Source organism: Nyctereutes procyonoides, unplaced genomic scaffold (assembly GCF_905146905.1).
Source record: "Nyctereutes procyonoides isolate TBG_1078 unplaced genomic scaffold, NYPRO_anot_genome, whole genome shotgun sequence".
NCBI classification, from domain to species: domain Eukaryota; kingdom Metazoa; phylum Chordata; class Mammalia; order Carnivora; family Canidae; genus Nyctereutes; species Nyctereutes procyonoides.
The window spans coordinates 6,751,311-6,765,010 of record NW_026575025.1 but is presented as its reverse complement, the minus strand read 5'-3'; the positions used below and the strand labels follow the sequence as shown (position 1 = coordinate 6,765,010).

The 13,700-nt window shown below is 53.2% G+C and overlaps 1 protein-coding gene across 5 annotated transcripts in view; it reads right to left on the bottom strand.

The window, feature by feature from the left end:
- The window catches only part of SHANK2 (SH3 and multiple ankyrin repeat domains 2), a 512,111-nt gene that overhangs the window by 428,690 nt on the left and 69,721 nt on the right, over positions 1-13,700 (bottom strand). For all 5 annotated transcript variants that reach the window (XM_055314494.1, XM_055314499.1, XM_055314504.1 and 2 more), the window contains exon 3: positions 7,996-8,215. In XM_055314494.1, the coding sequence (XP_055170469.1) occupies positions 7,996-8,202 (207 nt within the window). In that variant the 5' untranslated portion in view covers positions 8,203-8,215. The remainder of the gene's footprint in view (positions 1-7,995; positions 8,216-13,700) is intronic.

Here is a 13,700-nt window from a genome sequence, read left to right as displayed (position 1 = left end):
TATTAAGTCAAAGCTTAAGCAGAAGGGCACGGCTACTCGGACATTTGTCACACGGGCTATGGGGACTCCGGCAAGCCAGGCTGATGTCTCTCATATATAAAACATTAACCTAATACCCAACAGGAGATGCAGCATGGAACCTTTACAACACACAAAACTGATGCTGGTTAAATAGGGTTTTTAGGGGGTTTTTTGTTTTTTTAATGGCATAAATGAAAATAAAGCCCTTCTCGGCCTTTAGCCAGCTACCATGTGAGATGAATAATAACTGACATGATCAAGACCTCCCCACTGGAGCCTTTGCCTGTGTACAACCCACCAATTTCCGATTAAAATTGTGAAGTGTAAACTACTCCATTCAAGCACAGTGAGGTTGATTATCATCACCATATCACAGAGAAAAGAGAGGCAAAGGGAAGTTGGGGACCAGGCAAGAGAGGTTCTCTTTGGCCTTAGCAAGCAATTAATGAAACCACAAAGAAAACCAGAGTCCATGTCTTCCATCCTCCCAAAAGTGATCCAAATGTGCACTACAAAAGACATAACAGGTTCACTCAAGCTAGAGATCAACAATCCAGACCATCTGAGTCTGTAATACAAAAGGGATGGATGGAGGGAGGGATGGAGGGACAGAATGAGAGATGGAGAATGGATGGATGGGTTCATGGTGCGTGGGTGGGTGGATGGATGGATGGATGGATGGAAGGATGAATAGATGGATGGATGGGAGGAGGGATGGGAGGATGGATGAGTGGATAGAAGGATGAATGGATGGATGGATGAAAGGATGGATGGAAGGATGGAAAAAAGGATGGATGGATAGATGGAGGAAAGGATGGGTGATAGGTGGATGGATGAGGGATGGAAGGATGATGGATGAGTGGACAAAGGAAGGGAGGGAAGAACAAAAGGATAAATGGATAACTGGTGGATGAATAACATCAAAGAAAAGTTTCAAAAATATACTGTCAAATGAAAACGAATGACATGCCCAGGATGATGCCAGCTATATATGCTCTTTTTTACACAACACTATAGAGTGGTCACTAATACATAGGAACAGAGAGCAAGAGACAAGAGGAATTCACACTAAATTCATAATAGTGTTTGTCTCTGAGGAGAGGGGGCTGAGCATGAGAACAAAAGAGACTTTATCAGGAATGTGTTAATCCATGGAATATTACTCAGCCAGTAGAAACGACAAATACCCACCATATGCTTCAACATGGATGGAACTGGAGGGTATTATGCTGAGTGCAATAAGTCAATCAGAGAAAGACATATGGTCTCATTCATTTAGGGAATATAAAAAATAGTGAAAGGAATTAAAGAGGAAAGGAGAGAAAACGAGTGGGAAATATCAGAGAGGGTGATGGAACATGAGAGACTCCTAACTCTGGGAAATGAACAAGGGGTAGTGGAAGGGGAGGTGGGCAGGGGGACGGGGTGACTGGGTGACAGGCACTGAGGGGGGCACTTGACGGGATGAGCACTGGGTGATATGCTATATGTTGGCAAATTGAACTCCAATAAAAAATTAAAAATTAAAAAAAATTTAAAAAGGAATGTGTTAATCCTAAGATTAAAAAATGATAAAATGTAGGGCACCTGGGTGCTCTATGACCATCTGACTCTTGATTTCAGCTCAGGTCACAATCTCAGGATCATGAGATCAAACATTGGGCTCCAAACTCTCTCCCTCTCCCTCTGTCCCCCACAACCTTTCTTGCATGTGCTTGCTCACTCTCTAAAAAAAAAAACCCCAAAGTGACAAAATGCTATCACTGTCAATTAGTCATAATAGATACACTAGTATTTATGATACTATTCTTTGACTTCTATATTTTCTATTTTCTTATATTAAAAAACAACAACAGCAGCAGCATCAAATCAAAATGTAAGGCATTTCTCAGCCTCTTAGGAGCCTCCTTGGCAGGACTGGAGTCAGCCCTGGACCACAGTGCACGAACTCAAATTTCTTGAAAAAACAGCATTAACACCATTCTCTCCTTCAGCCCACTGAATCCTCCTGACTTTTCTTTCAGGGCAGAAAACCTGCTCATGTCAGGATCATGTACAGCTAATTTTCTAATTAAGTATAAAATCCAAACATGTTTCTTTTTGGTAGCAAACAAGCAAGTGGAATGAGTACATTCCAAGACAGGAAGATCTAGAAACAAAATGGCAGCCTGAAACACCAATACATTTTTTTAAAAGATTTTATTTATTTATTCATGAGAGACAGAGAGAGAGAGAGAGAGGCAGAGACACAGGCAGAGGGAGAAGCAGGTGCCCTAGAGGGAGCCTGATGTGGGACTTGATCCAGGACCCTGGGATCACGCCCTGAGCCAAAGGCAGATGCTCAACCACTGAGCCACACAGGTGCTCCAAGTTTAATACATTTTTTGATGCAAGAGTTTTTTGTGTCTATGTTGTCTGGGCTACTGGATCACATGTGAGGCTGTTTTGGGATGACATTCAAGGCACCAGTGCAGTAGTGTTGGTCTCAGGGGCAGACTTGAGGGGTGGACGTGTCTCCAAGAGAAGCAGCCAACTAAAGAAAACATGGCTGTCTCCCAGTCCACAGAGTGCGTGATTCCACTAGGACAGAATGTCTAGAAATGACAAATCCACAAGGATGGAAAACAGGTGAGTGGTTGTCAGGGGCTGGAGGTGGAGGGCAGGGGGGTTGGGGGGAGCTGGGGACTGATGGCTGCTGGGCAGGGGGAGTTTCCTTCGAGGGTGATGATAATGTTCTAAGATTGCGGTGATGGATACGCTCATCCGGGAATCTATGAAATCTATTGAATTGTACACTTTTCATGGGCACATTGTATGTAAGGTAAATTATATCTCAATTTTTAAAAGAAATATTTTTCCCCTGTGCTGAGAAGCTATCAAGACGCAGGCATCACATGTTAAAATTTGTGGACCCATGTCACGAGTAAGTCCTCTTCAAAGAGCCAAAGCACACTCTCGTGCTAGAGCCACACCTGCTCTGATCTCACTGACTGTCATCAGGACCCGTCCTTGGGTCTCTGCCTCCATCCACACCACCCTGGATTCTTGCAGGAGCCTCCTACCTGCTTCTCCTTCCTTCCCTCCTCACGGACCCCACTACCCAGAGAAGCCAAGATCCCCCTTTCTCAAATATTTATGAGGTCATGCATTCTGCACCAAACCTTTCCACAGCAAACTCACTACCCCCACGTCAGCCCCATCACCTCCTTCTGCCATGAGCACCCTCCGCCTTCTCTGCTGCATCAACACACCAAGTTCACTTCCACTTCAGATTTCTGCTCCTGCGTACCTGCTGTTGGGGAGGGTTTTGATCACAAGGGTCTTCACTGTGCTAACCTGTCATCCTCCAGCGTTCCACTCAGATGTCACCCCGTCACCCGCCAGAGGTGAGAGTTCAGATGACTTCATTCCTGTTTTACAAGACATTATTCATCCAGCCGCACCAGGCGCTGGGGCACAAGGAAGCCCAGGCCATGAAGCACCTCACACAGGATCAGTGGGGCAGGGGAGGTGCACCATGTGAGTAGTTGATCTTTATCCTTGAAACAGTACAAGCTCCTAGGGGAGGATGACCAGACACGGATGCGGGGAACTGTGTTTACACTGCACACAGTCGCCTGAGGTGCTGTGTGGGCTGTCCTGGTCCAAGGATATGGGAATAGTAAGGAGTGAGCCCTGGAACTCCTGAGCTTCGTGTGAAAGGTGAGTAGAAGGCAGAGACGTCCCAAGGAAGAGGAGGGATTCTGGGAAAAGGAATCTGGTTTGGATGGGAGACAAGCCCCCCCCCGATGGAGGCCTACCCGCACCTTCCCCAGCCCCGTCTCCACACCCCTCATCCATCCAGGGCCAGGACACTGCAGAGGACAAGGCAGGGGGATACCTGACCCACAGGCCCCCTCTGGAAAGACAGTCCTAAGACAAACCTTGATGGAGGGGAGCTGGAAGGAAGCTCGTTCCCAGAAGTCTGGACCCCATGAACTCCTACAAGAAGACACACGGTGCTCACCTCCAGAGGGGCCAAGGAGTTAGCATGTGCCCACCAATCCGCTCAAATGGAGCTTTTCAAGATATCAAGCTGTTCCTGCCCAGGCCTTCCAGAACCTTCTATCATGAGGTAGAATGAGAGGCCAAAAGGGAGCACTAGGGGCTCGATTCTCAGCAACCAAATGAGGAGAGGGGCTCAAAGATTGCCAAGATGGGTGAAGAAGTCTTAACATTCAAAATCACAGAAGACCTCAGATAGGACCAAATACAGTGACGTGTCTGTGACAAAGGGTGAGGGAGGGATTAAAACCCAGAGAAGGAAGACGTGGGACCTCTCTGCTGCTGGCATTCTATTTTGATCCTCAATGATAAGCGGAAGGCCAAGGTCACTTGGAAAGCAAGCATGTCTGACAGTCCGTTTGGAAGGAAGTGATAGATGATGGAGCGTCCACATCAGCTGATGTGTGGCAGGGAGACAGTCATGGCGGGGACACGAGGGGCTGCCACTTTGGGGGAGAAGTTAGAGTGTGTGTATGTGTGTGGGAGAGACAGAGGATGAATGAGCAATGATAAACGTCTTTGAGGGGATCAGGATCACAGCTCAGATGCTTTTTCCTAAATGAAATACCAAAGCTGAAGATATGCTGGCATAATAAATGGAAGCATCAGCAAAGCAAAGGAGAGACTCACTGTCCTGAAGCATCTTCCAGGAGGTAGCCGGTCCCTGCACCTCCCTGGACCCATTCAGATAGCTCATGGGGACAGACATGGGGCTGGCAGCTGCCGTGGAGCCCCTGGGGGCCGAGCCCTAGGCAGGGGTGAGTGCAGGGGTTGGCACTGTGCGCACCCAGGAGGCCCCATCCCGTGCTCCTCCTGCCCTCCTCCATGTGCTCAGTGCCAGCTCTGTTCCCTCGTCCCTCAAAACCATAAATAACAGAAGAACTGTAGCTGGTATTGATTTTGGCACATGCCACTTGCTTCAAAGGCCAAGACTGCTGACGGGTGCTGCACTTGACCCCACAGGGAGCCCTTCATGCACATGCAGTGACCCAGAGCCCACCTCACCGCAGGGTTCCCCACATGGCCCGTGAACCCACACTGAGACTGCTCCTCAGGCTTCGAGAGGCCTGGAAAAATGCTCCTGGAAGGATGGTGAGCCCTGCCAAAGGCTTCTGCCCAGAGAAGGGAAATTTCACCCCCTGGAGGTGAGACTCAGAGCAGCAGTCACTCTGAGAGAAGCAGACCTCACCTGGCTGCGTTGGGGGGGGGGGGGGGCAGGAAACAGGACACACCAGGGGCACAAGAGACACAGCCTCAGGGCTCCTCGAGACACTGCCTCCCCTTGGGCAGGAGGACATGGGGGTGACAACTGGCACAGCAGCTCCCACGGCTCCTCTGGGCAGGATTCCAGGGCCTGTCTCGCGTCCCCGGCTCCAGGACTCGACCTGGCAAGGACTCGCACGCAGAAACAACGGCTGCTTTGTTACTGGGGTTCATGCCCGTGAGAGTTCTGGTCTCAGCCTCCAGGGGCTTTGTTTGTCTTAACAAAGTGAAGAGAGGTGATCCTTAGAAGGTTCCGGAAACAATTATGCTCCTGGGAGTAGAGACCAAACCCCCGGCGGGCATTCATAACTGTGGGTCTGAAGAGCAGGTGTCTCTCCATCAGTAACTCTCGACAGGTCCCCGAAGCCTCTGGCATAGTGGACACAATCGCTGCAGGGACGTGAGCCCACCATGCCACCCTCCAGGAAGTGGTCTCAGCAGGCAGGGGCAGGACACAGGCTTCCAGGCTGCCTCCTGCTTGCTTCCCTGTGCCTGCCAGACCCAGCGTCATGTCAACCTCTCCCATGTCCCACGCCCTTGCTCGCTATCCGTGGAGCATCTCAACAGCCATGGTGGCAGAAAGGCCTCTCTCTCCACTGTCACTGGTGAGTGCCTCCTGGGTGTGGGCAGTGCCAGCTCCGACCACGGAGACCGATCAAGGTAGCAGATGCTCAATGGGCATTTGCTGTCTTCTGGTCCCAGCTGTATGCCCAGCCTGCACCGGCTCACTTCACACCTGCAGGTTGGCCCCAGGCTTGAGACCTTCAGTGTGGTGCCCCAAACACACAGCGGACAGTGGCAGGTGTGACTCTGAGCCATCTCAGACGCACCCAAGCCCATGCTGTACGTTCTGCAAGGCTGCCCGCTGGCTACCTTCCCCGGTGACTATGGGCTGCAGAAGTAGTGAGTGAGTACATGCCACACCAGCAACTGGCAGGTTTGGGGGCTCCGGGCCATGTGTCCCAGGCCACCTGCTTCTTACCCAGCCACTGGGACTAGGAAGTTCCCAGAGGTTCCCCTGGTGGGGCCCTTAGGGGTGGGTGATGTTCCTTTTAAAAAAAAAAAAAGATTTTATTTATTTATTCATGAGAGACACAGAGAGAGAAGGAGGCAGAGACACAGGCAGAGGGAGAAGCAGGCTCCATGCAGGGAGCCCGATGTGGGACTTGATCCCGGGACTCTGGGATCAGGCCCTGAGCTGAAGGCAGACACTCAACTGCTAAGCCACCCAGGTGTCCCGATGTTCCGTCTTTTCATCCAATGCTTGTTACACATTGTACCCACTCTGCATGCTTTCTTTCCACGTGTGTGTGATATAACACCCAGACTGACAATGCTCACAAGTGCTGTCTAGCTCGGGCTGTCTCACAAAGAGAAGTAACACATGTGAAGACTTTAACCCGGGTCTGACCCACGCTGAGCATTCAGGAAGTGACCAAAGGACGCACTGGCACCGCTCCAGGACCCGGGGATCTCCCACAGAGGGAATGGGTCTACAGGACGCTCCAGGAAGGGAGGGGGATGAGGAAAGCTTGCCCACACACGGTCAGAGCAACAGAGAGACAGCACGTTGCTGACAGCGGCACAGGCCAGGCAGAGACAGCCTAGAGATGATGAAGACGTGCTACGGGAAGAGAGAAGGCTCGCAGAAACCAGGCACACATGCATCCGGAGAGAATGTATCCCAGTTAAAAGAAGGAAGATCTACAAGAGGAAAAGAAGCCGCCATAAAACCTAGTAAAAACAAACAAACAAAAACCAATGACTCAAAAGAATAATTTTCAAGATGAGTCAGTGCAAGGCTATAAAATCAAACAGAAAGCCAGAATCTCAACCACAGTCGGGAATTCCGAGGGACAAAGCTGAAAGGGTCCAAGTGAGGACAGCATAAGAGAAGGCTCAAGAACATCGTGGAGGCTACGAGGAGAGGCACCGGTGCTGAAGGCAGATACAAAGACGCCCAAGGGTGCGTGGCCACTGTCCCTGAAACAGAACCCAACCCGCAAGCCAGGGGAAGGCACAGCATGTGAGAAAACCTCCCAGGAACGACGGGAAACAGAGTCTGCAGATGGGAGGTCCTTCCGGGAGAAGCTGGCAGCCAGCACCACCAGCAAGGACCCACAGGCACCAAGCAAGTGCCCAGCAGGCCACACGCCAGGGCCGTGGGCAACGAGAAGCCCAGAGGGCTACCAGGGGCCAACACAGGAAACAGCATGGGGCCCAGGCCTTGAGAGGCACCAGGGAGCCAGCAGTGGGCAGCGCGGGCAAGGTGGGCCACACAGAGCTTACACAGCCCGGCAAGTGGGAAAGAGCAAGTGGGAGAGAGCTCCGCGTACCACCGAGCCCAGAGCATCGAGGGAAGAGGCAGGGCCCACATGGGTGCCAGACGCCCCACTTGCTAATGCGTCCACTGTGTGCATCTCCTCTGTGAGGCTGGTCCCTGTGCCCTCGAGGCCTGGCCTCCGTCCGGCACAAAATAAGTGCTCGGTAAGCGGACCAAGGTGCTGGCAGCACGCTGGGAAGCAGGCAAAGGCAGAGCCGAGGGGAAGGAGGGAAGCGCGGGGCAGGTGCACGATGTGCGGGACTCCCCGAGGACAGGCCGTGCACAAGGCACCCTCGAGCTGAAGCCACACTTAGAATTGACCAGAAACGAGCAACGGGACTTACCGTCTGCTGCAGGTCCTGGATGAGGATCCGGATCACCAGCGTGTTGCCCTGGCTCTCTTCCGTCCTGGCGACACTTGGCTTCTCCGCTGTGGCCCGGATGGTGTCATAGATGGTTTCTTCCTTGGAGCTGTCCGACTCTGACCCCACGGAGTAGTCGGAGAAGCTCTGGGCCATCTCGTCCTCGCTGGATGTCGGGCTGCGCGGCATGGCTGCCCTATGTCTGGAAGGAGGGGAAGAAGGAACACAACAGAGGGATGAATACGGCCCCCAGAAACCCAGGCTCGGTGGAGACTGGCGTCTCAGGTTCACGGTCCTGAACTGCCAGGCGTGATGCACGGACCTTTAAAGGTGGGGAGAACACGGCACCCCAGCTGCTGCCTGGGGCCTGGACCAGGACGCAGCCAGGGCCAGGACAGGTCCCCGCAGGCTCTGCCCCAGAGCTGGGAAACCCGGCACGCAAAAGGAGCCCTAACTAGCGGTGGCCATGACCACAGCTCACAGGGATGCACCAAAGGGTCATGGGGCAGTTTGAAACCTTCCAAGGTAAGAAAAAAAGGCTACCTTTTGTTTTTCTTTGAAGATAGAGCAGCAGGAAAGGAAGAAATGCAAACTTCAGGACAGAACAGTACCAAGTTCGTGCTTTAATAACCCCTCTGCCTCAGACACAGAGCAGTGATAGGTAACGTGTAAAAATAGACCAGAGCTGGGGGTGCAGCTCCCCCACCATCCAGTATAGCGGAGGTTCCCCGGCAAAGACCAGGTCAGTGAACTCTGTAAAGGAGCTCAAGGCTCTGTGCATATGGCAAGTGGACAGGATCGCTCCCTGCAGAAAAGGTGCTGTCCTGAGCAAGCAGGGATGTAGGTCACCCGGATCGTTCAGGGATTGCCCAGCCAAGGCGTGGCATCCTCCCACCGAGGGCACAGCTGCCAGTGGAGGACCCGTTTACCTGGGGAGGACCCCAAAGAGAAGATCCAGTGATTAATGGGAAGGAAGGGGGAGGGAGGAGCTTACCTGTGCATCTGCCCCAGGCTCCAGGCCCAGCAGGTGCTTGGGCGAGGAGCCCCTGCTCTTGTGTTTCATGGTCAGGGGAGGCTCAGAAAAGTCCCAGGAGGGGCACAGTTCACCCTGTGCCAATTCTGTGCTCATCGTGGGAAAACTGACACCCACTGTGTTATTTCCAGAGTTCATGTAACGACAGCAAACAGGCCCTGGAAGCATTCCACCACTCTGCCTGCGGGGTCAGTCCTGGGATGCAGGGAGCCACCACGGGCACTTTCATCTCCACCCCAGACTTTCCTGGGGTCACCAGACATCCAGGTGTGCACAAAGCCTAACAGAGCAAAGAAGCTGCACCCCCTCCCCAGACCATGACCGGGGTCAGGGGCTCCCCTCATGGCCAAGAGGATCTGCACTGTCCTTGGGGTAGGGGCCAAGATTCATGCAGCCGAGACTGTTTTGTTTTGCCAGCACAGGGTTTTATTTTTTTAAAAAAAGAAAATTTATTTATTCATGGGAGACACAGAGAGAGGCAGAGACACAGGCAGAGGGAGAAGCAGGCTCCATGCAGGAAGCCTGACATGGGACTCGATCCTGGGGATCCAGGATCATACCCTGAGCCAAAGGCAGATGCTGAACCACTGAGCCACCCAGGTCCCACCTGCACAGGGTTTTAAATGTTGGCTAACTTGAAGATTTCACATGAAAACCCAGACTTGGGGGTACCTGGGTGGCTCAGCAGTTGAGCGTCTGCCTTTGGCTCAGGTCCTAATCCCAGGGAGAAGGAAGGAAGGAAGGAAGGAAGGAAGGAAGGAAGGAAGGAAGGAAGGGAGGGAGGGAGGGAGGGAGGGAGGAGGAGGGAGGGAGGGAGGGAGGGAGGGAGGAAGACCCAGATTTCTGATTTATGGTGGCCAATAGGAGGCTCTGGAGATGCTGGGGTCTGCCCCGTGGCACCCAGGAGCTGGGACAAACTGCAATAACACCCTCCCCACCCAGCATGCCCCCCCTCCCTCCAGGTCTGCCTCAGGATCTCCTCATTAACACCCCTTACCTTCCCGGCCCTCTCCGATGAGTTTGAGAGCCTGACAGCAGAGCCATCCATTCATTCACACTGGCCCCCATCTCCTCCAGAACACCCATGACCCCTGGGGCCAATCGAACGGCAGATCATCCACATCACCCAGGAAGATTTTATTTTTCTTGATTAAAATTTCCAAAGCTAACCCCACTGTGATTCTGAATTAAAATTTCAGAGCAAATTCACTGCCAGATGCCTTTGTGATCTCGGCTTCATGCTTTCCTAGCCAGGGGAGGGCAAAATCTGGTGACAGGCAAGAGAGCTGTGGCTGGGGACAGGATCTGGGTGTTCCCGGCTCCACCTTAGCAGGGACCCCACTGCCTGGCTCCTTTCTGCCTTCAGCATTTACCCATGGAAAAATAAGTGCCTGGCATAATTACACAGCTACTGTGTGTACGGATTTTGTGATATATAATACAGTAACAACTATAATGTAGGAATAATATAACCATGTGCAATTATTTCTATATTGCGCCTAATTATAACGGTATAATAAATAACATAAACATCCATGTGTACATATATTATAGAATTGCATGTATATATAATTATTTGCAACTATGTCCCAGGTCCCCATGAAGCATATTTTCTAGAACAATATTTCTTCATCCTGGCCACAGAAGTTACTTGGGGGAGCTTTAAAAAAACACAAGCGCCTGAACTTCTGAATGAACTGGTCTGGGATAGGGTCTCTGAAAGCTCCCCAGGGGTAAGGAGAAGCACCTGCAGCCAGCCTGGGGCTGTCCCTTAAAGAGCTAGGCAGGAGCGCCAGGGCGCAGAGACCCAGGCCTGCCCTTTCCTGGGGGTGAGGGGCAGTGGGAGAGGCACAGTGCTCACCACCTCCACAGTCGAATGGACACAGGTGTGGGGGTCCATCCTGTGGGGCTTCCAGTGGCTTCTTCCTGCCCTGAGGGTTGTAAGTTAGCCCAGAGGACCTTCTGCTCCCATGAAGAACTGCATAGTCCCCTCCTAAGCCCGTGCATGGGCCTCTTCTGAACCCAGAAAGAACCAGGGGACACAGAGGGGACACCATGAAGGTGGCCTTGCATGCACAGGAGGGGGTCCCTGCCTAAGGACCAGTGGCACCGTGCGGCTTAGGGGAAGTGGGACACAGGTGGAAGCTGGAGCGGCCATTCCAGGCACATGGGGTCCACCAGCTTTTCCCACGAAGGATGGCCGCTGGCCCCAGAAAGCTCACGGTCAGGGCAGCACAGTCCTCAGTGTCTGCATGTGGAAGGCGGGCACGTGGACAGCCCCCAGCGGAACGGGGCACAGAGCAGACACAGCACCCCACGTCCTGGCCTCGTGCGTCTGAGACAGTTCAAGTGCCCACTGCTAAGAGCAAGCAGGATGCTGAGAGCCCCCGGTTACCTCCTCGGGGGCACACACAGGCCACTCCCCCAGTGCATTCCGTCCCTGCTTCCTGAAACAGCACCCAGGCCTGAAATCTGAGAACCCTACTGCTCCCCATCTATGCTCCATGGCCCTTTTTCTCCAAAGCCCTCCACCGCCTCAATGTGATCATTCCCAGGGTCACCTCGCTCAGGCAGTCTTTCGGTGTCCGTGCACACAGGGGCTCTGTTTATTCACTGCCACCCTCCGCCCCAGCAGTGGGGACACGGTGGGCGCTCAGTGCACGGGGGGAAGTGGGCAGAGGGGCCGAAGCACAGGCCGCAAAGCATCTGGACAGCGCAGTGACCTCCGCCACCGCCGGGATGCAGGAGCACCTGCCATGTTCCCGGATCTGCAGGTAGGCTCAGGGGGTGGGGGTGGGGGGGGCAGATTCCAGGCAGGCACTTGAGAATTCGTTGTCCTTAATGGGTCACTTTACTAGCTACACAACATGTCTGCTGCTGCTGGAACCATGGGGCTGGTGACCCGTCGTGGACACACAGGTCTGAACTGTGAAATGCACACAGCCCCCAGGGGGGTTAATTCCCAGAAAATCAAAGGGGGTGGGATGGAATTTGAGGACGTTTATGCCCAATTAAAATCAAAGTCAAGTCCATTAAGAGACCTGACAACCCAGAGAGGAAGGGCTCCCGTGCCCTGACCTCCTCGTGGGGGCCCCACCACTGGACACCACCACAGCCCCTCACATCGGCCTGGGGGTGACGGTCGCAAAGGGACATGTCTGCCACCAAAGTGCGGGTACAGATGGTGCCCCTGGATGGGTCCAAAGAGGAAAAGGCAGCCACCTGCACCCTGGTCCTTTGCAGGACGGCCCTGGACCTCGAGGCAGAGACCTGAGCAGAAGGTCCTGAGCAATGAGATCAGCACACCCATGGGAAAGGCAAAGGCCTGGGAAAACATTTAATTATTAACTCCCAGGCAGGACTGTCAGGGCCAGGGCCAGGAAAGAGAGAGGGCGCCTGGCCACGTCTGCATTTTGGGTAAACCACGAATGTGTTTTATTTTAAGTATTTCCCAAATGTTGCATGGGACATACTTACACTAAAAAACTATTCATTGTTCATCTGAAATTCAAACAGAACTGGGTGTCCTGCATTTTGTCAGGGGACACCGCGGGGGACACAGGGGCCGCATGGATTCCTCACCCCACAGTGAGGGGGGCGGGCGGGCTCCAGAGACAGCAGGTGCCTCGAAACCCAGGCTCCCGCAGAAAAGTCAGCGCCAGGTCAGAGGAGGGAAGGTCACCCGCCACCCCTGCTAAACATTTCGGCATCGCTGGCCTCCGGGAGGGGGTGTGTGCTATGAACACACAGGTCGGGAAAGTGCAATGACCCCCAGACGTGCTTGTCTCTCACGGGCCCCATCAGGGTGCCTCCAAACGCAGAAAAACAGAAGTAATGACAGTAAAGGCCATTTTGACAAAGGCTCCATATTTTACTGCTACAGCCTTCCGGGGAAACACAGAGTGGTTCTAAGAAAACATAAAATCTTAAACTGGTTCCTGAGGCCCCTAACACCTCGGATGGGCGGGCAGCTAGTGTTCCCACTCACCGCTTCCACCGCCACGGTGAGCACACCACAGCTGACCAGGGACACAAGACATGTTCATAAAAAAACAAACAAACAAAAAAACAAAACAAAACATACCACCTCCCGGCTGGAACTGACTTTATCAGGTTGGAACTGCAGGCTTGTAAAGAGTGCAGATAAAAATGCAGAGGTCCCACTGGCTCTGGTTTAATACACACACACACACACACACACACACACACACACACGGGAGCAGAAAAGGGTTTTTACTCAAGTGGAATATCAAGTAGCACCCCCCCACCCCGTCTGTGACACCCTGGTGACTGCTTGCTCACACCGTGCGCTCAAATGTTGACAATTTGCTTGTCCTCAAGGCAGTGAGACCCCCAGAGGGCTACACGGGGACCACGCTGAGACTTGGGGCCAGGGCAGCCCCCACCAGAACTGGAGAAACTGGCACTGAGCACTGGAGGCGCCCGGGCTGTCACACGCACCGTCTGAGCGACGGCCACAGTGGGACGGGGCGGCAGTGAGCGGGGGCGAGGGGGCCAGAGAGGTGCAGCCAGGAAGGTGAGGAGAGAATCGCCGCCCACCCGGGCTCTCCTGGCATCTCTGTGAGCAGCGTGCCGGACAGATCCCACTTCCACGCCCGCCGCATCCTGCATACACGAGGTCTGTCTTCTTGCT